The 25547-nt window shown below is 32.1% G+C and overlaps 2 protein-coding genes across 3 annotated transcripts; one reads left to right on the plus strand and one right to left on the minus strand.

Annotated features, from left to right (window-relative positions):
- Positions 1 to 1899: 1899 nt before the first annotated feature.
- Positions 1900 to 24952, minus strand: LOC131675091 (ATPase family AAA domain-containing protein 2-like). The gene is made up of 9 exons (XM_058953936.1): positions 24799 to 24952; positions 24416 to 24564; positions 24084 to 24353; positions 22735 to 22926; positions 22407 to 22588; positions 21933 to 22119; positions 3876 to 4061; positions 3497 to 3638; positions 1900 to 2282 (listed from the first exon to the last, which is right to left on the minus strand). The coding sequence occupies exons 1-9, from the start codon at positions 24950 to 24952 to the stop codon at positions 1900 to 1902; spliced, it is 1845 nt and encodes a 614-aa protein (XP_058809919.1).
- Positions 13925 to 16164, plus strand: LOC131675149 (uncharacterized). Of its 2 annotated transcripts, XR_009303001.1 has the most exons (4): positions 13925 to 14016; positions 14719 to 15012; positions 15070 to 15337; positions 15415 to 16164. XR_009303001.1 is itself a non-coding variant. In XM_058954014.1 (3 exons), the coding sequence occupies exons 2-3, from the start codon at positions 15157 to 15159 to the stop codon at positions 15603 to 15605; spliced, it is 372 nt and encodes a 123-aa protein (XP_058809997.1). In that variant the 5' UTR covers positions 14647 to 15012; positions 15070 to 15156; the 3' UTR covers positions 15606 to 16163. The 2 variants fall into 2 exon arrangements, 1 of the variants encoding a protein (XP_058809997.1); XM_058954014.1 differs by lacking the exon at positions 13925 to 14016 and having other exon boundaries at positions 14647 to 15012; positions 15415 to 16163.
- Positions 24953 to 25547: the final 595 nt, after the last annotated feature.

Here is a 25547-nt window from a genome sequence, read left to right on the forward strand (position 1 = left end):
TGCAATTTACCATTGAAATCGATTAAAATAAAATTGTTCTTATTAATAGATAATTACGGCTTCCTGAAACCTATAATCGAGTTGTCATTCTGAAAAACATTTTAGTCAGAAAATACTAAAAGAATATCCGTAATATTAAATGGGCTTTAATCAATTTTGTAAGTTACTATCAAATAGTGATTGTTCTAATAAAAATCATGCCATAATGCGTATCTTTTAAAGATATATTATTTATCCAGTTCAACACTTGCAAGAACAAAATAACCAGTAAATAATTTCATGTTTTAAGCAAAAACAACAATAGAACCGTAATGCATTTTATAATAACTCTTAGAAGTTTTTGTATTTTTCTAAATGGTTATAATAGTTAATTATTGAATTATTGTAATTTATAGTTATTATAATTCTCTCATTATTAAATAATCACTATGTATCGTTAAAATTAACTAAGTCTATTACGATTTTGTGTAAGTAATTATAAACCATAGCGTCACTCTTGCTCTCGAAAATGGCACTCCAAGAGCCATCTCTGGAGAAAAAGGCCCAAGTTAAGAATAGGCCGCCCTATCTCTCTTTGAAAACTCACGCCTCCGACCAATTACAAATACCAAATCAAATAAGAAAATTTTCCCACCAATACAGAAAATTTTGATCGTCATCATGTCATGGGCCGGAAGAAGGGGATTTCCACCCAACCACCCACTGCTTATAAAAAACTCTATACATGACTGTGGGACCAGTGCTGGAGAAAACACAAAAGGATAGAAAATTTTTTGAGAAGGATCAGTAGTGCAGTGTAGTGCCAAGAAGTCAGCCAAAACCTCAGCCAAGAACTCAGCCAAAAGCTCAACCAAGAAGTCAGCCAAGTGTATCTAGAATTGAGAGAGAGAGAGAGAGGAAGAGAGAGAGAGAGGGTGAAAGAGAGGGAGGAAGGGAGAGGGAGGGAGGGAGGGAGGGAGAGAGAGAGAGAGAGAGAGAGAGAGAGAGAGAGAGAGAGAGAGAGAGAGAGAGAGAGAGAGAGAGAGAGAGAGAGAGAGAGAGAGAGAGAAGTCAAACAGCAGAGAATATGCAGCCTAAGTATCAAGCAATCAAATAAAATAAAAGTAAGTGCATTTTATATTTGGCTATCTCTCCTTTTATTTTCTTTCTCTCTAGTTACCCTTTCTTTCTGGAAATTCGTTAATCGTGAATCTGGCGAATTTCCGAAATATTTCGAATACTTAGAGTATAAGTAACACATTAAGTAAGAGTCTGGTATATTCAATAATAACACTCAGTTACTATTTCCAGGTTAGTAGTTTCTCTGCGCAACAATATTGTTCGTCCCGGCATATGCGTTGTACGCAAGCCAAATCAGAGCAACCCTGAGCTTACGTTTACTCCTGAGAGTGACCCCGACCAATTATATTTTATTTTTATACTTAGTTTTAGTAGATGCATTGGTTCATTCAATATGTTTCAATTATACTTTAACAATTGATAAATTATTTTTGGAACTTTCAAGAAATATCAATTATCTAAACCAATAGAAATTTCATAGTAAAATGAGTAAAGTATTTTATTACATATTTACAATGTATGAATCCACAACACTTGTATACATAAACAATGGATTCAACAAAGATAAGTTTTTTCCTGCAAAATGCGGTGAAGTTGACTGGAAAACAAGTTAAAATAAAGTACAGATAATTTCAATGATAATAGTAAGAACATATCGATAAGGGCTTGGCAGACATACATAGTTCTAAAATATTTTCTATGGGTGTTCGTCTCGGATGACTAACTTTGATAAACGAAGTAAGACAATTACAAGATTTAATTTGCTCCGTTACTGTGAACAGAATTAAGTTATTATCTTTAAAAAAGAATAAGATAATATTTGTTATGTATGCAATGAATTTACATATCAACTCGACGGTTGTATACATTTGTTTTCATTTCATTTTCGAAATTAGTCAGGCAAAGTGCTAAGGAAGCATAAGCATCCGATTTCTGAGAATCCATGGCTAACTCAAGTGCTGCGCGTAGATTTTCGAGTTGGTAACAGGGCCAGGCCTCAGTAAGCGTAACTGCTCTGCATAACAAATCTTGCACTTGGGTCTTCATGAGCAGTCTCTCAGCACTGTGGGATGCACTTAGGGGATTACTACTTGAGGTCCTAGATCGTTGGCGTTTCGTTGGTGGAGACTCGATGTTCGTATTCACGTTTTTACGTTTACTAGTGTTGCGACCGTTTACCAATGCTGGCGCAGACACCGTCCGACTCGATGCCGCTGCTGTTGCTATATAAACGTAAATCAAAGAAACTCTGTTACATAGACTTCTATAAAATCCTGTTTTATAAAATCATTGGACAAGAAAGGCGCTTTAACTTATTTAATATTATATAATTAAGCTAAAAATGATCTGAAAATTCGTTTTTTAAATAAAAATCTATCCTTGTAATATGTTTATAAAAAAATTATAAATAAATAAAAGACCGATAAAGGTTTATTGAATTTATTGATATTCATGAATCTCAGCAAAAATGTCGTTTGAATATCAGGGATCTCCATTTCAAAATTTTCTATCAACTTTTTAATTATAAACTGTATATAGAAGAGGATGGAACATGGCGACTATGAAATAAGTATTCTATCGTTCAAACTTTTAATACACAACAAAATCTTAAAAATTCTTAACTCTTATATATTTATTAAATAAAATTTATAATTCTAAAAGTTCCTAGCAACTTGATTTTGTATGATTCTATGTTCAGAGCCTTTCACAGACACCCAAAACTGTCTAGCTACTCAATTGCTCTTATAATAAGGGACGTAACGTTTCTACGGGTATGGCAGTATTCCAGTCCCCATCTCTTACGCATTACCATTCACCGAACATCGCTATTTCTTTCAATCTTTATCTTAGAATAGAACAGTTCACATAAAAAGTAACTTTCAAAGTTGAAATATTTTTGATATATTAAAGTAAATGCGTTAGAAACATTTACTTCCACGGCATTAACAAATCGGAGGGTGTTTCTAAGTATTTTGTTTGCTATTCCATTATAAAACATTTAATACTACTAATTTAAAAAGTTACTTTCTTGAGTTATATTATAAGTATTATATATGGCTTTTTTTTAATTTATAAAGCGTTATGGTAATAATTCGTTGTGAGAATAATTGAACAGTAACTTTTGGCACAGTACTTTGTGACATAGAGCTCATTTGTTAAAAATTTAAACTTTAAAGCCCTGTTATTCCGATTTGGATTTTCAGATCACTTTGCAATTTGAATACAACGTACATAAAGTTATCAGTACTCTGAGTACTGATTGTCAAAGTTTGGTTACATTTATTCTTGCTATAGTAAAATTAAAAAATTGAATGATTTTAATTGTTTTTGTTCAAAAACTACAATTATTTACACTAGTTATTTAGATATTTCGAGAAAACGTCAAAAAAAAATTTTCAAAATTAGATAAATATATGTACAGTAAAACAATTTATACCGTTGTATGATTTATCGGAGATGTTGTCTGAATTGGAATTTGTCCGCAGGAACATTTCATAAAAGTATTGTTCTCGTTCCGTTCTGTTTGGTGATCCAATTTCAAATATTTCTTGCTGGTGTTCGTTAAACAGTTCCAATATCTAATAAAAAGCAATTATTTTTAATTGTCATCTGCCAATAAAGTAGAAAGTGCGTGCTGTAACAAATTACAACTTGATAATTATATAACTATATATCTTATAATTGAACTTTTTAGAAATCCTATGATTGTAGATACTTTTCTTAATATTTTTATCTCCAAATCTAGCCAAATACCATGATTGTTTTAGAATTTGGATTGAGACTCATACAATATCATGAAAAGTTCATAACATTACCTCAGGTGGTAAGTCGTGACGATCACATTTGGCAGTGGTCAACACCAGCACGTGAACAGAATTATCTAGGCCCTTTATTAGTGACGTAAAAACTACCCGCGCAATTTCGTCCACTAAGTTCCACCATGACAATACGTCTGGCACATAAAGGAGGGAAGGTAAAGTATGACGAGCTGCTTTCACTTTCTGTTAAAAATAATAAAAAATTTAAAAAGCATTTGAAATATCAAATATTTTCGCGAATATCATAATATACTAGGTAGATCCTAGTGCTATATGGTAGAACATACTTGTTTAATTGATTTGATGGATATTAATAGGTAAAATATATATTCAAATTCTAAATGGATAATTATTGAAGCTAGAATTTAACTTTGATCATTTATTACTAATTGCAGTACAATGAGAACATAGTTTAACGTGTCTCCTACGGTACTGCTGGTACTAACTAGTATAATTCATCACACTGTAAAAAAAGACAAAATATTCACTGGAGTATTCTGCTAAGTTTTATGTACCTATTTCATATAACAATAACATTATTTATCGTCTCAATATATTAGACAGATTGTAAATAAACATAAAGCAAATAAAAAAAAATGTTTTGATTTAAAAGTCTTTTACTAACTCATGTAGATTTTGCACAGATTTTGAATTAATTTTAAATCATTATAATAAATCTTTACTCTACCTAAATATGTTTTCTTTTTATTTTAATGTTTTAATGTCTCGAACGATCTATTACACGTATCACTTTATTACTTGCAGAAAATTACCAAAAACAGAATAGGAAATTTTTATTGAAAACGATTAGATAGACTTTAGTCATAGGATAATCTACTCGGACTGTCACTGTGTTTCAGCGGTCATTTCAGGTGTTTAAATCGCTCATCAATTATTTCCGATGAGACTTTTTTAATTGGGTAGATCGATTAATTTAGTCATAAAATTGCAAGAGGACAGAGCGAATTACTAAAGAAAAATGTTAATAATGTTGTAGCAAGTAAAAATAAAAAAATTAAGTTTTATGTTAGTTCAAATTCCTTCATAACCTAAATAGAAGCTTCAGTTGCTCAAATGTATGTGGTAAATATCAATAAAAAGCTTATCACCTGATAAAAAAACTGAAAATTTTCGACAGTTGAAAGTTAAATAAACGGCGATTTGTAAAAAACGACCTAAAATTGTTGCATTTAAATGTAGTTGCCTTCATTTGAAAAAAGAAAAATCAGAAAAAATATAGTAATTGAGAATAAAGAAGGGATAGCGTACGAAAGTGAACCTGAATTTAATGATGTTTTGGATTTAATTTGCAGCTTGCCAATTCCCGTAACTTTTACATTTTCTCGTTGCAATAAAGATAAGAATTTCATTAAATAATGATACATTGTTTACAGGTAAAAGTTTGTTCGATACTGCAGTTCCAGTGATCTTCGATTTAGAGACGACAGATTTTGGCAAAGCGATATAAATTTATTAAGTAAATATAAACAATATAATTTTTACAAATTCAGTTATATACTATTTTTTTCAATATCTGAAAAATATTTTTAGTTCGTCTTTAAAGATATTATTTATACAAAAACCAAAAAATTGATTACCACTTTTTACGGTTTGTTACCTGCTGCAAATAAAATGTTTTTGAGGCTTACATGGTGCCCGAAAAACTTATACCTCCAGTCAGAACTGAAGTTACGAGTTTGAAAGTAATTCATGAAGAATTATATTTTAATGAAAATATTGTAAAAGTGACGTCCTTCAGAAAGGCTCCATCAAATTTTTTAACGTTTTTGAAAGGTCAAGGAAAGTCGGTTATATTATATAAGTAGTTCATAACGGTTTACTGTAAATTTTTATACTAAAGAAATGTGCTTTAATTTATGTATGTACGTGTTCCAGACAAGTAACTATTCGAGAATAGCCTTCTATTTTACACGTGTCGTAATTCAAAACGATTGAGTTTTTTTCCAACTTATGCCAAAAACGTGTGCGAGCCCATTGAAAATAATCCTTGGCGTGGTCGACGAAGGGCGTACGGGTTATGAAAAATAAAAGAGAAATTTGAAAGAGACAACAAAGATGCAGTCGAGAGCGTCGTGTGCCGCATGTGTCAAATCGTCGGCGATCTTGCGACGAGATAGAGCAGCTACTGTTCAAACTAGATCTACAACAGCTCGCTCGGACAAACCCGAGTGTGCATTCGTAATGGCAAGCAGCTGAGCTGTGCTTGACCTTCATACGCCGCCGTAAGATGATAAAGCGAAAGGCGAGCGCAAGGATCGAGCGTTTTTACAATGCGACCTGCTATTGTCCGACCCATAGAAGCCCGCGCGCGGCACACAACTGTTAATGCCACAAAATAAAAATAAAAAAAAATTACGTCTCAACCGATTATATGCAGAAATTAAACCTACGAATGTACGGCGATGCGAAAATAAATCTACGGAGAACAAGCGACGCACACTTGTATTTTTCCTGCCAGCGTACCTTTTTTCATATGTATCTATTAGCGAAGAGCGAACTAAATATTACAAGCAACGAAAAGCGAAGCCACTTGAACGCACGAGCACCCGAGTTCCCTTTTTTTTTGCTTTTTTGTATTGTTACAGCTCAACAGTAATGATCACCGATCACCAAGAATTTCCCCACGTATCTCACGCTTTTCATTAAATTCTTCATGTGCACACGTCACGCAGTGGCAAATGCCCTGTATCGTTGTCGAAGACGCAACGCCATTATCACCGCCTTCGACGCATGCCAACACGCGCCGTGAGTGCTTATCAATAAACAAGCTCACGGTCGTGCATGGGATGGGTATCGAGCTGAAAACGCATCGGTTTTCACGTCTAATACCCGCGAAAATTAGGAGTTTGTTGCTTTCACCTCTCGAACCTGCGGAACGGGAGGCCACATCGGGCCTCACCGAGGCCGATCGGCAGCGTTGCACGAGGAGCGGGGTAAGTAGGCTACGCGCACAATTGGCCAAACGGCCGAAGAAAATTACGCCTTCGCCTATTTGGGCCGAATGGAAGGGGCAAAGACGAGCGAGACTCGCAGCGGAAAAGCCTGCCGAACAACGGAAAAGAGGACACGCCCCGGTTAACCGGCCGGAGTGGAAGGAGGGAAAACGGGCTTAAGCCCTTTTTTCTCAGCGGCCGAACGGGTAGCGAAAAATCCTCAGAACTGATCAGATGCTCGAACAATCAGGTGGCTTCGCTTTCGCGAAGCGCAATTTTTCTTGTCCGGTTCACTTGCAAATGCGACTTTTTGGATTTCTCGCGGCGTAAATTAGTTGTAATTTCAACTTTGTATTTCATCATTATTTTTTACTGAAGTAACCTTTGTAATTTGAGGTTTATGCGAGTTTTATTTTTGTTTTATTGTGTTATCGTTTTGGAAAATCTTGTAGTAAAGTTAAGAATTTCATTTAATTAATTGCCATTTATTTCACTTTACCTTAACCCGAACAGTACGAAAAATATTACAAATACTTGTATATTCGTTGTGCAAAAAATAGAAATATTACTTGTATGAAGAGTGTACTTTAATTTCTGAACATCAAAACTGTTATTACTAATACAGCCGTTTGGAATTGATTATATGTTACCAATACTGTTTGTTCACGTTTTATATGTATATGTACTCGTATATACGTTACGTAGAAAATTGAAATACTGTATGTAGAAACATACAGCTCATGTATATTACAACATAAGCTTGCTTGTGTCGTCAAAAACGCTTTTGTTATGTTGCTGAGCATTTTACGGCATTTATATTTTAATATGTTTTTATGAGTACTATTAGTTTCAATGTATCGTTAATAATCACAATATTTATTCTTTAAATTTATTAGATGTATTCACGGATGTAGTTAAAGGTTTCATCGATACTTTACCTATGTTTCGAGACAAATTACCCGAGAGGGTTAAAGCAAAAATGATGTAAATTCTCTGGTTGTACTAATGCAATAATTTAAAATTAATATTGATTATATTATAAAGAAAAGTATAATTATTTTAAGTTTAGTGATGGCAAATGAATCCGCCAAGAAAAAATCCTTTTGTAAGAAATCATTAGAATTTCTAAAAAAATGTGTTACTTCATGAACAATTAATAAATTAGTAAGTATTGAAATTGATAAACAAGTTTTAATTAAAACATATAATGAAGAATATGACGAAGATACAAAGATAATTGTACAAAAATTGCTATTTATTATTAATTACAACAATTGACGATTAAAATAAAAAAAAATTATTAAAAACGTCTGTAAGGGTTTAACGTAGAAATGACTCTTTTCAATGGATTTTTTAATTGAAATGCTCGATTATTATAAATTACTTTCGATCTTCTATAGACTTAAAAGACGTTTACTTTTTAATACCATTACGCGAATCAAGTCAGAAATGTATTTGTTTTGATTGGAAAGGAAACAGATATAAATTTGTTTGTATAACCTTCGGGTTGGATGTCGCTCCATGGTTATATATTTTGAAACCTATAATGAATTTTATATGAAGCAAAAACTTGGTCTCGGTAGTCTATATCGATGACTGGCTATGTTTTAGTAATATTTATCAAGAGTGTTTAAATATGTTAATGTTTACGATTCAAATTTTAGAATTATTAGGCTTCATCCTCAATAAGAGAAAGAGCAGCTTAATTTTACAAGACAGGTATTAGTTTCTAGGTCTTATATTAAATTAAAAAACGATGTCCATGGAATTGCCTGAAGTATAAAAACCACAAATATTTGTTTTGATTTATAAAATACGGAAAGTTAAGTCCTGTAGTATCAGAAAATTCGCTATACTGGTGGGATGCATAGTAGCTGCATGCCCAGCCATAGCTTATATTTGATTGCATTTAACCCATTAACGCTCACAGGACGGTTTTTCGAGACCTGAGTTTGAACTATTCTCATGTCATGAATTCTCGTGGAAAAAATTCAGGAACCATTGTTTCTTATGTTTTCGAGTATCCTCTTTCCAATGATGCTGGTTAAAATTGTCGCTGAAAAACTTTTACGGTCCAAAAATCAAAAATAAATAAAAAAAACATGATTTTCTGATTTAATTTTTTTTTTAAATCGACTTTTCGTTCCCTAAGCATTTTTTTAATGCCTAAAACCCTTATAGATCGCGGCCTCGAGGTTTTAACTACAAGTTACTATGGTTCTCCGGATATGAAAATTTTTCGTATAAACAAAATGGCGGCCGAAGTGAAAATATTTATCTAAAACTTTACAAATTTTTTTCTCGAATACTATAGATTTTCATGAAAATTTTTAAAGAACAAAAATGTCTTAGAATTAGTTATAAAATACTCTCAAATTTTTTCAGAATCATCCGAGAAAATTTTGGGATTTCGGAAAAGTCTCTGAATTGAAAATTTAAAAATTATGTCGGAAAATTTTGAAATAATTTGAGAGCGTTCTTTGTTTGTTTTTAAGACATTTCTATTCTCAGAAAAACTTTCGTAAAGTGCATGGTTTTTGGTAAACAAAATATTTGTTTAGCAAACTTTAACATTTTTTTTCTCGAAAAGTATACTCTTTAGGAACATTTTAGGGAACGAAAAGTCGATTTAAAAAAAAAATTAAATCAGAAAATCATGTTTTTTTTATTTATTTTTGATTTTTGGACCGTAAAAGTTTTTCAGCGACAATTTTAACCAGCAACATTGGAAAGAGGACACTCGAAAACATAAGAAACAATGGTTCCTGAATTTTTTCCACGAGAATTCATGACATGAGAATAGTTCAAACTCAGGTCTCGAAAAACCGTCCTGTGAGCGTTAATGGGTTAAAGAGCCTAGAAAGGGTGAAATATTTTAATGTTTTAAAGAAAAACTATAATTACTCTGCAAAAATGGGATTGTCGACAACACTACATTTAGATCTAGAAAGGTGACAGAAAAGAATTTCAACTAGTGTCAATAAGATTAAATAATATAAGTTCAAATTGGAAATTTTCTTTGATGCTTCAAGGACTGGTTGGGGCACATCTTGTAACGGAAAATAATTTTTGGTAATTAGAGTCAGGAAGAATCATAATTTAATATTGATTACCTCAAATTAAAATCGGCCCTTTACTGCTTAAATCATTTCGCTAAAGATTTAATTACGTGTGAATTGTTACTGTAGATCGATAATACGACTGCGATCGTATATTAATAGAATGAGAAGTATACAGTAATCTTAATTAAATTAAATGATTAGAGTTATCTAGTAATATTGCGGACAATTCAGTCTTTGGATTTTTGCATCATACATCACGACATCGCGCGGTACCGCGCGTACTCAACATGAATACGGAATGGGAACTAGCCTCTTGGGCCTTTGATGCTATTATGACCAGCTTTGGTAAAATTGATATTGACTTGTTCGTCTCTAGTAACAATAAAAAGTGTTATGTCTATTGCTTATGGCAACCGGATTCCGAGGCGTTCTGCATAGACACGTTTACACTCAATTGTAGTTAGTTTAAAATTTTTGCCTTTCCACTAGTGGCCTTAGCTTTAAAGACGGTACAAAATGTAATAAATGATAAAGCACAAGAAATTTTTGTTGTTCCCTATTGGCCGTTGCAAACATGGTATCCGTTTTGGAATACAATGCTAGTGGAGGAATCAATAATTTTCGATCAAAGTTTTAATTTATTATTGTTTCTATGAATACAGGGCTATCCAGCATTCTTTGGTCTCCAAAATGCGACTAATGACAGGAGTATTATCCGGTAATGTTATTTAAACCAGGGACTCGGCAAGGAAACAATCCAGTTAATGTTCAAATCTATCTCAGAGTCCACGTTAAAACAATATTGCAAATCACTTGGAAGATTAAGCAATATTTTGGTTTTCATCTAGCAAAGATCCTTATGAGTAGTTCTACTAAAAAGGCAAATGTTACCAAATTTTTTGCTAAATAGTAAATTAACGCCTTTGGCACTTTTTTCCTACAAATAGCATCCAATATCGATAAAAAGAAGTTTTCTGAGTTCTGCATAATTCTGGACCGTTATTATACCCGTTATGCCTATTTTTGACTATATAACCAAATTTCATCTCCGAAGTAATTTTTCATACATATTTTCTAATTGGTATTTCTTATTTACTTTATATACATATATTATTGCAGTTAACATATTATTTTCATATAATGAACATATAAAATTACTTATTTAATTAGGTCGATAGAAATTTTTCACTAAAGAAATTATAAAAAGCAAAAAAATAAATAAATGTGAAAATTTTCAAAATCAACGATTGGTAAAAAGAAGAGAGTCTCAAAACACTCCTTTTGCATTTAAATCAGTTTTAATACTCTTTTAAACGTCCAAATTTTGTAATAAAATCTACATTGAGATAATAAATTTGATTTCCAAGAAAAGACTTTGGAGATGAATTTAATATTTTATTTTAGTGTAAATATACTAAAAGTATTAGAATTCATTACAACGTATCAGGAATATTAAAGGGTTATATAGGTTCTTAAAAATTATCATATGAATGCATTTGTAATGTGCATACGCACGAGTAATATTGAGGCTTTGGAGATAGGAGGCTTTGGAGATGAAAGTTAATTTTTCCTCAAGATACATAATTTTTTATTTATTTTATTTATTTATTTATTTATTCCAGAGTAATATACATAAATTATAATATGCATACATACATTACATATTAAATGTAATCCACCAGAGGAACTTCATTCCTGTTTGCTAGTCTGGTGTAAAATTAAAACTAAAAACTACATGGAATACATACATAACTCAATTAGAATAGTCTGGGGGTGTCGGCTTATGCTGAAGTAGCCTTGCACTGCTTCAGTAAGTAGATCACTGTTCATTGCACTTATTGTTTCTATATTACTAAATTCTATTATATCTATTATATATTGTCTATTTATATCTAAAACATATGTATAAAACGTTAAAAATTATTATATATACATACTAATCGATAATTTTTTAACAGAACTTTTCATTTAATTCATCAGAATTGAAGTTATTATTGACTGTAAGGGATTTTTACTGCTTAATAGCAATGTGTGCATTTTTTGCAAAACCGGAAGACAATTTTCAAAGCTATGAATAGAGATAAAGATAAAAGTTAAACCTATTGATATGGATGCTAAAAGTGACTTTAATGTGTTCATTTGAAAATGGCTTTGTTGAAATTAATGTAAAAAATATTTAAAAACCATGTCAGTGGTATTAATGTTTGAAATAGTGTTGTAGACACTATAAAAAGCCTTCGGAGATGAATGATCTTTGTCCGCCATTTTGAAAATATTGGAGATAATAGGTTCTCAAATTTCGTTTAAGTAGTAGCCATTTTTTACTGATATATATCGTTAGTTATCAATAGGAAACTTCTGCAGAATACATGGTACAGCGGAACTCTGATTTGTGCCTTTTCAGTAGAACTGCCCATATAAGGCCAAAATTAAAACGGCAATTGCTTGGTTAGGCTAGAAGTTCTTAAAAGGCGCCACTTACGGTAACCTTTACACTTATAGATCGGTTCTCATACTAGTTGTGGGAGAAAATAAGCAGAAATTTGTCAATTAATAGATTATTAAGACGCGTATACAACGAAAGACCCACAAAGCCAAGATATGATAGGACGTATGGCTTCGAGTTGGTGCTATTAGAATTAGAGAGTATATATCCACTAGAAAAATCAGCCTTCATCAACTAACTGATTATTAGCAGTTTTATTAGCTCTACTCACCTCGTATCGAAAAAAGATTCTTATTTTAATAAATATTGAAAATATTCTAAAGAGTAAACAAGGTTATGAAATAGAGATTCGGCATAGAGTTAAAAAATCCAACCGTTGCGTAAAAAATAACAAATTGATTATTACAACGACAGCACGTAATAGAGTTACATTGAAAAATATAATTAGTAGATGTTAAGAACCTTTTTAGCCAAATGTGGCATAGATAAGAGGCCCACTCCGCATAGTCTGCGTCATACGTCTACTTCGGTAACGTTGAAGAAAATATGTTAAGCTAAACATCATAAAGAGCCTAGCTGAACGGTCAAAATACTAATATTTTAAACGCTTTTATAACAGGCCTATTTCAAGCGTTAAGGGCTTATACGCTTAGGCTCAAACCAGTAGATGTAATCTTTTATAACATTTTGCGTTATACTTTGTTTTTATAAATCTTTGTGTACAAGTTTATAAGCCTTGTAAAAATTTATCTTAATAAAGGAATAAGTAAAGAGAAACATGTACTTAACTATGTGTATAGACTCTAAACATCTATGTAGTAATCCAAAAACGAGACATACAACATAATAGGATCGAGCGAGCCCGACGAAAACTTGTTACTCCCGCCATTGAAGCAAGCAAGCTAGCTAACAAAAACTATATCAGTATGTATGAGTTGTACTGAAAAAGATTCAAAGAATGGTATGAACAAAAGATAATTGCAACAGATAAAACAGATGAAAGAATTATACTGGCTTACTTTCAATTCCTGTCCAGCAAATTATAGAACAACAACTCTATGGACAACTTATTCAAAATTGAAATCAAATCAAACTAAATCACATGAGGTAATGAAATAAAAAATGAGGAGATTTATACATTTTTGAAATATGTCCCAGAAAATGAATTTTTGTTGCATAAATTTAGTTAAAATAAAATTTATATATGTACACATTTCATACAGAATTTGTTATAATAAATGTATCCCATAAATTAAAAGTATATGCAGCTACGCCCTGAAGACATGGGAAGTTTCTTTCTATGATACAGAAATGGAACTCTTATTCGTCAGTTAAAATATATTTTCTATTTATTTTCATTTTTATAAAATTCAACTATAAAGTACTCTAAAATTTCAGTTCAATTTCTACAGAATATAGGAAAAGATAGGGGAGACTAGGACTAGTTAGCATACGGGGTAAAATGACTAATGTTTAATAATTCCTATTAAATGCCATACACTACGTGCATCACGGTTAATATCAGCGACGTAGAATAACACAAGGAATTTTCGTATCGAGTTTCAGTCGGAAAGTAGCTTTCATCGCGGAAACTGGTAAATTTGAAAATTTTGAGTTATTGAACCAAAAAATTTACTTAAAAATTAATAATTTCTGAAAACGAATGTGAAAAAGTGGTAAATAATGGCTTTTGTGCATGTTATATTATGTTATTCTTTGGTTTCAAATTTGCTAAAATAACTTTTGTTTATTGTAGTAAAGAAAAATATGAAGTATTTGAAATGAGCATGTATGGTACATAGTAAAAGATGTTGCTACTGTATAAGAAATACAATCATTGCGTGCATTCATTCCAATCAATGATAATATAACGGAAGTTAAAGTAAAAAAAATTTCATACTCTTCTAAATTTGAAATAAGAAGCTTGATTTAAAAGATAATTTAAGGTAGCTCATCAGTATTTGTCGATTGATTTACATAGTCAAATTTACATTTAAAAAAATGTATGAATACTATCACTTTAATTCTGATAAACTCAAAATAAGTTGAAATTATAATTTTCGAGAATAGTCTTATTGATAATTAGTTCGTAATTTATAATAACACAATAGCAATAGTAGTTATTAACCTATTAACCGAGCGGGACGTATAAATACGTCAAAAGTAAACAATATCGGGTACGGGTAGGACATATGAATACGTCCTCGATATTTATATTGCGCCCTGGAACGGGCGGGACGTATATTTTACTACTACTATGGTAATACGTCATTCATGCACGTCTTAGTGGAAAAGGTCGCGCCCGTTATATGTTGCGTAATTAGAAAGGGATTTCCCCGGTTAACAGGTTAACTTGATTGTGGTTGTTTCTGGAATAGGTTTGCTGCGTATGCGCAGCTGACGGCTGCCGCTAAGTCTGCTTCGATCCTCGATCATAACATTAGCCTAATCTCTATCAAACTACGTGATTGTTGTACGTGATTTTAATATATTTGTCAAGTATCAATTCATATAACAAAATGCCGAAACACAACATTCATCACGCGAAAGGAAAGAGGAAAAGCAAATTTGCTAAACAAAAGGTTGTACAAGGGCTTAAAAATAATTTGGATGCAATATCCGAAGCAGGAAAACTGAAATCTCAAATGAAGTGCTTGGTTGCCCAAACAAGTGTAAGTAACAGTTTATAATAATTTGAGTGATGAATTTAGTATTGATATAAATTGTAGTACTTAATGTAATGAAAATTAATATACTAAGAGGAAAAAGCTGCTCATGTAAGACGAGTTGTAGAAATTGATACTTTGGCAGCAGAAATGTGGTATAAAGATTGTCAAATACCAATATCATTTAGAAATGTAACTGGTGAAACCCAAAAAGGATTGGCTAGTGTATTAGATGTTACCTGCATAAAATGTAATTCACTGTGTGCTGTACATACCAATGTATATAACCCAGTTAATAAAAGCTATGAAGTGAATGGTAAATTAGCTTTTGGTGAGTTAATAAATTTAATTTTCTTTTATTTGTTATATACTAAAACAGTAAAACTGAATATTTCATATAAATTGTAGGAATGATTGATGCAAGTGTTGGCGAATGTCACATTAATACTGTATTGTCAGCAACTGATGTACCAACAGTATTACCAACAACAATGAAAAAGTATGAACGACAAGTTGGTGTTGCTCAAGAATCATGTCTTGAAGCTGTACGACTAGAAAAGCAGATGACCTTAAAGAATGAGTCAATAGAAAACAAGTAAGACTTACAGTATTTAATAAAAGTGAAAATTAATTGCACATCTCTTGATGCCGGTTGATGCTGTAAAATGAAATGCATTCATCAATAGATGAGTTATGCTAATGCTAAGATAGTGAATCATGGAAAAAAAAGAAATTGTATACTATTAATTGTTAAAGATGTATGCTATTGGAATAAGTTACAACTAAAACTACATGAGCCATTGTATTGTGCTATTTTCATGAAAATTGTACGTATGCAAATAATGTTGACTTAATTTTCTGTTATTTTTGTTTTACTATGATTGTTATTTATATAATGTTAAAGAAAATTATTTACATATTTACAAAGTGATATTTACATATTTATAATTTGATTTTTACAAAATTTCAATCATGTACTTACTTATACGTCTACAATTGTCAAGAAATTTCTTTACATATGTACAATTTGAAATGTCGTTTATGTATATATTTAAATAAGTTTTAGAGTGTATTCTTTTGTATATTTTCATTATATGTACAGGGTGTTCCATTTTAAAGGAACCACCCCGAAATTTTCGACGGTTGGCGTTGTACAAAAAAATTGTTCAGATAACAGTTGTTTGGGACAATGGGGGCAACCTTTCTGTGAAATCCGATTTGACCTTGAGATTCATTTTCAAGGTCATTTGAAGGTTAAAGTCATTTATTGAATAGGAACCTATATTTTTGATCCCGGATTCGGAAAGAGCGGAAAATTCTACGTTCAGATAACGTATTATGTGTGAGGTGCGGTTAACCCCTCCCTCGCCTAAGGTCATGTAGGAGTCAAATTTATGATTTTCTTCATCTATGCACAGGGATAATCAGGCAAGAGTAAGAGTAAAAAACGATCATCGAAAAATGCTGCTTGTGATAGAAGAGAAGTCATAACATGCGAATCTGGCTTTGTAATGAATGAAGTATCTAACTTGATTTCTGAGTAAGAGCCTGATTCTCAAATGTTGCCACCACCAAAACTTGATCTTCAAGCATGCGCAGTTTTACTGTACGATTTGGAAACTACTGGCTGTTCATTACAAGATGAAATTGTTCAAATTGCTATTTAATCGTATACCAATGACAATGCTTTCAACATTTATATAATTCCCTCGAAATCGTTTTCGACAAAAGCATCAAAAGTGACAGGATTTCAGGTTGTCAATGGTGAATTATATTTACACGAAAATCGCGTAGAATCTGTGCCTGCTACACAAGCGTGTCAATAATTTTTAAGTTATCTTCAGAGTTTCAAACATCCTATAATTTTAGTGGCCCATAATGGTTTCTCATTTGACAATCCTCGTTTGAAACGGCTGATGCAACAATATGGATTGTATAATGAATTAAAAAAAATTGTTTTTGGTTTCGCTGATTCATACAGATTTTTACAAAAATTCTCCCAGAGAGAAAAAAAGAGAAGAAGAAATTTTCCGTTGATGCTTTGATCACAGATTATTTGCCAGATAACTACTCATCTTTTTCGCTTCATAATGCGACTGATGACGTGCGAGCTCTGAAAGAATTGCTGGGCAAAATATTGCAGGACAATTCTGAATCGAAAATTAAAGCATACACTAAAACTATTGCAGAAATCAATAATAAGAAGAACTTAAATTCTAGAAAAGCATTTAATAAAGCAACTTTGAGTGAATTCAAAGGTAAACTGAGCTCTCGAATTATAAATAGAATGTCGGAAGCTGGAATAACTAAGCGTGTTACAGAGTTTGCTTACAAAAAAAATAGAAAAGAAGGTCTACGCGTATCTGAAAATCTGAAAATGTAGATGGAAAACCAAGAGTAACTAACACGAAAAGCATTTTAAATAATTTTTATAGTTTATTCATTAATGAAAATTTGTAATTTTCATGTACAGTTTCGATGATTAGTTGTATAATGTGTTGATTTGGCTCTATATAGACAAATAGTAGTGTCTCAAGTACGAAAGGCCGTTTGAAATTTAATTGGTTTTTTTATGATTGAAATATTTTTATCATTCGTTTGTCATAGTTGACAGTTGATATATGTAATAAAACGTTGAAACCCATATTGATTTACAATGATCCTTATGAATACCTATATATATCGTATATGTAATATTTTATGTATCTCATGCAATTTTGAATTACGCGCGCGTCGGACGTCTGTCGGCTCGCTTGTACGGCAGTCAATGGCAGACATCTTAGTTTTGCAAATCGAAGGTAAGACCACTTTTATTGTTATATATCTCTTCGGAATTGACGTTGACACTTATCTTGTATGATATCATTTGAATCCTTAGAAAATCATCAATAAATAGTTAGTTTATGAATATGATCTCCCGTTTTTCTGCACAGTAATTAATCAATCAAGCTTCACTTCCGGTCGGTCTCTCATAAGAGGTACGTTAAATTTGCAATATTCAAAAGGCTCGTTTTTAAAATTTTGCACGTTAACAGGAGCTGAAAAAGTAGCAGAAAGGTTCTTCAGAGTTTTATTAACGATCTTACAAAATTTCGTTACGATCTTCCATATTTGAGTTCACTGATGAGCTTAATGATACCTTAAGCGTAATTTAAGAACAAATCTCCTCAAATATCTTATTAATAGCATTGGTAGATAATAATGGTTTTATTGATGGATTCCATATTAAAGTGTAAGTGCAATAAGAAACATGTTTAATGCGGCCGCTTGATAAATATGCGTTGGTCTCAAGCCCGATCAAACGCGTAGAGCAAGTGTTTTATTTAAAGTTATATCAGATTTTATTAAAAATTAAGTTATTAATATTATTCATTTTATTAGTTTATTTATAATATATTAAAAGAAATACTCGAGTGACAGAATATGAAATTATTTATTCTTTAAAGACCGTTAATGTTATTTACCATGTGCAGTGAGACATATACCGTACGAGCAAAGTGTGGCCTAACGGCCAAGCGGCAAGCGCGCGGTTAGGTTTATTTAAGTGCTGTGTAAATTCTCATAACGGGAACTTAAGTTTGACAACGGTTTCTCATGTAAAAAACGACAAGAAATACAATGGGCAAATTTTTTTTTAAATATCAATTTCCGAGATATCATTGATTAAAAAAAATGTCTATAACAATGATATAAACAAATAATTATGTTTCTTTCTATTTATATTTTAAAAGTAAAAATTTTTCCGTATTAAAAAAAACACGACGATCTTTGTTTATTAGTTTCAAAAAATTGAAATAACAAAAAAAATTCATATTTTTCAATAGTAGAACTGGACTCGCTATCAATATTTTAATCTAACATTGTGCATATATGTTAACCTCTATACAGATAATAAGAATATTAACTTTGAACAAATTTGATGAATTTGACATTATGGGCTGTATGAAACAGCCAATAATAACCTTACAAACATATTCCTCGGTCGTAATGACTCTAGAGTATTAGTTATTAGGTATGCGTCAGCAGCGTATCGGGTGCCGTTACGCTGAAGGAGAAGATGTTATCAGCACGAGATAGTATAAGAGCCGAGGCAGCGAACGTAGTGAGCACCGAAGCTTTTATATTCCGCGATGCAAACATTTTCTTTTCTTGTGTGAAGTCGATCGTTATACTGCTGATGCTTCAAAAATTTTCACTTCTGGCAAGCCCGTATAATGATTGGGTTTTTAGATACCGAGAACAATCGGTCGGTAAAAGAGTCATACGACGCAAATACACAAAATTTGTAATATATTAAGTATAATAAATAACATTTTTGTTTTTCAAATATTTTATTAAGAACACTGTCAATACTATTTAACCGGCTGACACAAACATGTGCTGCCAAAATCATGTCTTTGTCGCGTCAAAGGAAAACTACAATTCGTTTAACTAACTTACGCTCCATGTGGTGAGTGAAAGTTTCACTGTAGTGTGAGTCATCCTCCAGTGTAATGAATCACCTCTTCTGTTTTCTCTTAGTATAATAGTGCTATTACACTAAGAGGAGCTGCTCGTGCGTATGGGACCCCTTTACTGACCGAATGTGCTCTGTATGTAAAAACCCGAATACGGCCGCCTGCAGTGAAATAGTTATTTTCGATACTCCGTGCGCAAAGTGCGCCTTTCCCGCACGCTCGGCAGAAAACGTGCTTTGAAAATCGCACTTTCCACACGTCGTATCTAAAAATACGGTACGGCACACGTTCGGGAAAGAGTTTCTCGCTTCGCTCGGGCGTAAACGCTACACGAGACATAAATTTACTTTCCCCCACTTGTATCGTAATGTACTATGACAGTTTGTATTAGGATGACGCAGCGAGCGAAGCGAGAACCGAGTATATAACATCCCGCGCTATATAAAAACTTTCAATACGTAGTGTACTGGCACTTAACTCGGCCATTGCGCTTCAAAAATTTTATAATTTTGACGAAGACGTATTTGAGTTACGTGCGGGTGATATTTAATTGAAATAATAAACACGCAGTGTTGTTACATAAATATATTTATATTTTATAAATATTTAAACACTTAAATAATAACTTGAATAATAAACTTACTATTAATGGTTAATTATCATATTATAATAAAAATTAATCAGTACAACACGATATGTACAGAATGATTGCATCTGAACCGTTATGGATTTGTACAATTCAACATGCATTTTTGATATTTATGAAGCTAAGTGAAGTAGCTTCACTTAATTTTATGGATAGTAAAATAGAAGAAAACAGATAAATATACAATTAATTCAAATTCAAAATTACATCTAACTATAAATAGCTATCTTATCTTTTGAATTACTATTTAAATGTTTATAAAATTTATAAAATATAAATATATTTACATAACACTAAATATTTGTGAGATTATGTAGTGTAAAATCAATGAAAAAAAAACTAGTAAATCTGCTTGCAGTTGTACCATATATCATTTATTTATTGATTGCGTACCACCTACACGTAATTTGAATACGTCTTCGTCAAATTTTTTAGGCGTTATGACCGAACCCTGTACCAGTACGATATAGTGAAGATGTTTGTCATGCGCGAAAGTATCCGTAAAGGCTGGGGTATTGAGTTCCAAGCACAATAATAACTAAGATTACTCCATATTCTATAGCTTTCTTCACGGGATCAGTTGATGCGATGATATGTAATTAAGTATACTTTTATTTTTTTTTATAGTTAAAAATATATTTTAATCTATGAAGTATTGTCTTTGATAGAGCAACTGTAACCTTATAGTGCGTGAGAAGAAAAAAGCAAAAAATATCCCACAGGACACAGCGAGAACGAAGGAAGGGTAAAATACAACCCTCTCCATTTAGAATTCAGCACAGCAAACAATACACTCGGTCACTGCATGATTTCTTAAATGGATTATTCAAAAGCCAGTTCGGTAGCCATTCATTTCTAAGCTTTTTGTACTTCTTGATCTCAACAACATAAACGTGAGAACTAGATCTGTGTGTACCATGAATTACTTCATTCAAATTTGAAATTACTCTTTTTCCACGTTATTTTGAACAAACTCAAATCGCACACTGTACTCCAATCCAAAATACATAGTTGTAGGAGTCGTGTCATGATATTGTCGAATATTCTGTTGTACCATATGAAGATTATATATACGTGTTTTGTATAAAAGTACTCATTGGATTGAGAATTTGTAGGGTCTCAGACTTTTACAAGACTCGCAAGTCTACCAAATGAAGACAAGAATTTAGCGAGTTGACACGCGCTCACACAGCCAAACACAGGTATCTGACCCTACCATAAAACTACGGTCGACTCTTTTCGGACAAACTAGCTAAATCCACGCTGCACGCATGTATTTTTCTTCATTGTAACTTTTTTCCCTCTGATCCTTGAGGAGATCAGACAGCCCGAAATTATAGTAAATTAAAGTAAATATGTTGTATATGCGTGCGTCTGCTCGTAAGATTGCTGTGGACATTTGCATATGGCACAGCTTCTACTTATTTTTATTATAATTATTTATATCGACATTGACTTTCTTACCCACTCTTATGAACTTTTTATTAATAATAAAATTATTATTACCATTCAATAAGGAATGCTCGATGACTTTGTAATCTGTAATCTCTCTTCAATATAATTATTACCTAAACTTTTAGAATAATAGTTCGTACTGACACAGAGCCATTTGATTATACTCTGTTGATTCTTAACATAATACTATTATCTTGAAAGCTTACGTAACTTTTGATTGTTAGCTTTGATTTTTTTAATTAGTGAGCAAAACAAATAGTTACCAATTTTAACGATACATATATCTAATTATTTCACTAATAGCTCTATTATCGGGAAAATAATAGAGCTGATGTCAATCAAAAAATCATCTGTTTGTAAAAACATACTTGAATGATAGCCTCTTCAACAGTCCTACCAGTTTCTTCATAAAGTGTTGTCACGTCTAACACGTGACATGGTAGATGTTCGAGCGCGTGAAGTACAGCCGGGCCGAGATGACGAGTGTGACAGTCATCAGTTCCACATAGTAACAATCTTGGACAATTAGTCGAATGTGAAGCAATTGAGTCGCCTCTGAAAGTAATATTACAAATATTTCTGCCATCAAGCGTTCATTACATATTATTTACGTTTATGTACTATTAAAAATATTTTGTAATATATATATAATAGTATTATGTAGTAAAAAATATTAATTACATTTATTTGCGTTATGAAATGTATCATATAAAATAGAATCAATTGATCTCCATCATTTTAAATATGGCTCATAGGGGAAGCTTCGTTACCGTTGAAGGATTTTTTAAGACAAAAATTAAAATTCGATATTTAATGTTAAAAAGAGTTAGTGAACTCCTTACAAGTCATTGGAAGTTATCATTTCTGCTGGACAAATAGAATGTAGACTTGACATTATACAGGTTAACTTGTCTTGAAGTAGGGCTCGCATTTCCGAAGGCAATGTTTTGACTGGTATAACACATATTCTATGTGAGGCCGGAACAATATTCTGCTGGGCTTTTATGAAGTCTAATTTTTCAACCTGCCAATTTCGTATGATTAATATTCATCTTTTAGAAATCAGAAATGCGTATTGGTTGTTTACTTTTGAAATCATTTTATAAAGTTAACGATACTACTATATTATTATGTCATTGTAAATAATTGCGATTATTTTGTTGGCTGTACCTTGAGAGATCGTTCATTTATATGATACTTGGACTTTGTAGTATAAATTTGAGGGTAATTTCTTCTGACGCAACACATTACAGCTTCGGCACAAAGTGCTTGTAAATCACTGCCGCAAAACCCAACAGTCTTCGAAGCCAAATAAGCTAAAAATTTCTGTGGAGGTTTCTGCTTCCAACTTTTTACATGTATCTGACCAAACATAATAACATTAGCTAGATATTCGTAATTGACACAAACAACTTGTTATAATCGTTACGTGACTCATGTGATCAATAACTGTTGGTAATATAAATCGTATGATGTCATCATGTGAACATTTTTAACCGGTGAGATATGGAGACTCAATACTAATCTATAATTTATCTTAACGTATTTGACTAATTTGATACAATTAAAAAATTGTCTTACGTAGTTAATGTTCAAAATGAAAGGCAAAAGAATTTATTGGTTAGAAGCCGTTATACAACTATTAGAGAGTTTATAGTACATTTGAAACATAAAAATAAAGTTGTTTAATATGAAAAAATAAAAATACAGTACTACACCTGATAAAATTTATGAAAAAGTGGATGAAGCTATATAAGTGAAAGTTCCTACAAATAAGAAAAATTATTACACCTTAAAACTGCATATCATTAAAAGTACATATTTATTACACGATGTGGCGTTAGTAATTTTTTGTTTTATCTATCTACGTAAGATCATACAGAACTAATATGATAAATAAGATCAGTTCAAATATAAATTAAAAATAAAAGTACTTATCATATAATCTAACAAATGAAGAATACATTAATGATTTCAAATATAATTAGTTGTGAATATAATCTAAACAAATACTTTTGTTGTAATAAAAATTAATGTCTGTATTGCGTGCGAACCTAAACCTTATTCATATTTTTATTTCATTAACCTTACTGGTTGACTGAAGATAATTAATAAATGAAAAGCTTTCAGAGCGTCAAGCGAAGTGGGTTTTGATAGCTTATGAAATGGAGTAATTTTAAAAGTTAAATTTGCGAGGAAAGATATTTATATCTAATAGATTTGGCGTTAAAAGTAAACTAAAATCAAAATTGAAATTCTATAAAAACTGAAAAACTCATGATCCACGTAAGATGATTGCAATTTTATGACAAAAGTCGCGTATAAATGAATCAAAAATAAACTTAGATGTGGCCAATACAACGCTTCTCCCGCGAACTTGTATTTTAAACATTCCGTTTTACTTTATCAGTATGTATTGACTCCAAATTAACGATAAATAAGTCTGCTTATTATATGGTGAGAAGGTAAGTAGAATAATAACAAAAAAACGCATGGGGAATGGTGTGAAAATGACTTACTGCAAGTATATCTTTCCTGGCGTTATAACAAGGCAGCGGGAAATAGAGTTCTCGGTCGAATCTACCGGGTCTTCTGAGAGCAGGATCGATCGAGTCGAGTCTGTTAGTGGCTCCGATGACAATAATTTCGGAATTATTATCGAAGCCATCCATGAGAGCTAGCAAAGTCGAGACGACACTCGCGTGAACGAAATCCTGTCGACTCGAGCGAATTGGGGCCAGACCGTCGACCTCATCGAAAAAAATAATACAGGGCTTGCTTTGATGGGCCTGTGACAAAAAGCCATGCTCGTAATCTCTTCGCCTTAACTTTAAAATACAGACGTACTGACCATTTGAAAGATTTTTTTCAACTTCTGTTCACTTTCGCCAACCCATTTGCTTAGACAGTCGGATCCCTTGCGCGAGATAAATGACACTCTTCGCTCGGAGCTATTGCACTCAGTCGCCAACGCACTTGCGACTAACGTCTTTCCAGTACCTGTATCGCCCAACTCTCAACAATTTGTTGTTTTTCTTAATGCTACATTTTCTTCTGATATTTAATAGAAACTATAAAACGCTAGTAATTGTCAAAGTGATCTAGCCTTCAATAAAACTTAATGTTTATTCGACTTCGTGCAAGTCTCACGTTGAAAAATACGTTTTTGAAAAAGGTAATTGAACAGCAATTATTATTAGTAATGTTGGCTGATTAATTGTTAAATTATTTCACCTGGAGGTCCGTAAAATAAAAGGCCTCGTGGAGGTCGGAGGTTAAATTTGGCATAAATATCTCCGTACATCAGCGGAAAAAGGACCATCTCTTTCACAATTCTTATATGTTTCTCGAGACCACCAACGCAAGAGAAGTCTCTTGCACCAGTCATTTTTCTTAACTTGTTATCAAAACGACAGTGTTAGTAAACACAATTATGCTGCGATTATCATCATAACTTTTTCACAATACTTGCGACACCAAATTTAATGCTGTTAGGCAAATATTAAGCATCATTACCTGCATTTCTTGATTTTCTAGAGATAGCTGAACTAGAATTTTTGTTGAAATGTTATTAGATTATTTCACCAAAGAATTTCATTATTTTGACATTTTCCTGTGTGGAAACGTACGAAAGCAAAACAAAAGGTACTCGAACGACTGATAAACAAACTTCGAGTACAATAAATATGTTTCGTTACTTTGGCACCTTTGATTTATTACTTCAAACAGAGATTGATTGTCGTTGCTTTGGATCAAAATATTAGAAAATACAGTTGTCATACATAAATAAGTAATAGAGAAGCTTCTTATTTTTATTAATTTTAATTGTGGTTATTCTATATGTTTCTATTTATGAAATAAAAAATAATCTGTTACCACTAAATTATTTGTTATGCGCTATCGAAATAGATGGCAAGCGTGATGTTTAACACATTCTATTTTGTTAAAACTTTCTTGCAGATGAAAAAGATTTTTTTTTCACC

Source organism: Phymastichus coffea, unplaced genomic scaffold (genome assembly GCF_024137745.1).
Source record: "Phymastichus coffea isolate CEN01 unplaced genomic scaffold, Cenicafe_Pcof_1.1 PCOF00016, whole genome shotgun sequence".
NCBI classification, from domain to species: Eukaryota; Metazoa; Arthropoda; class Insecta; order Hymenoptera; family Eulophidae; genus Phymastichus; species Phymastichus coffea.

Bases quoted from the DNA above. Each gene is read 5' to 3' on its own strand.
- LOC131675149 (XM_058954014.1), top strand. From the start codon at position 15,157: ATGTGGTATAAAGATTGTCAAATACCAATATCATTTAGAAATGTAACT. The intron at 15,338-15,414 runs GTGAGTTAATAA...TATAAATTGTAG, and splicing joins GAATGGTAAATTAGCTTTTG to GAATGATTGATGCAAGTGTT.
- LOC131675091 (XM_058953936.1), bottom strand. From the start codon at position 24,952: ATGACTGGTGCAAGAGACTTCTCTTGCGTTGGTGGTCTCGAGAAACAT. The intron at 22,120-22,406 runs GTAAGGAGTTCA...TATTACTTTCAG, and splicing joins ATGATAACTTCCAATGACTT to AGGCGACTCAATTGCTTCAC. The intron at 3,639-3,875 runs GTAATGTTATGA...GCTTTTTATTAG, and splicing joins GTCACGACTTACCACCTGAG to ATATTGGAACTGTTTAACGA.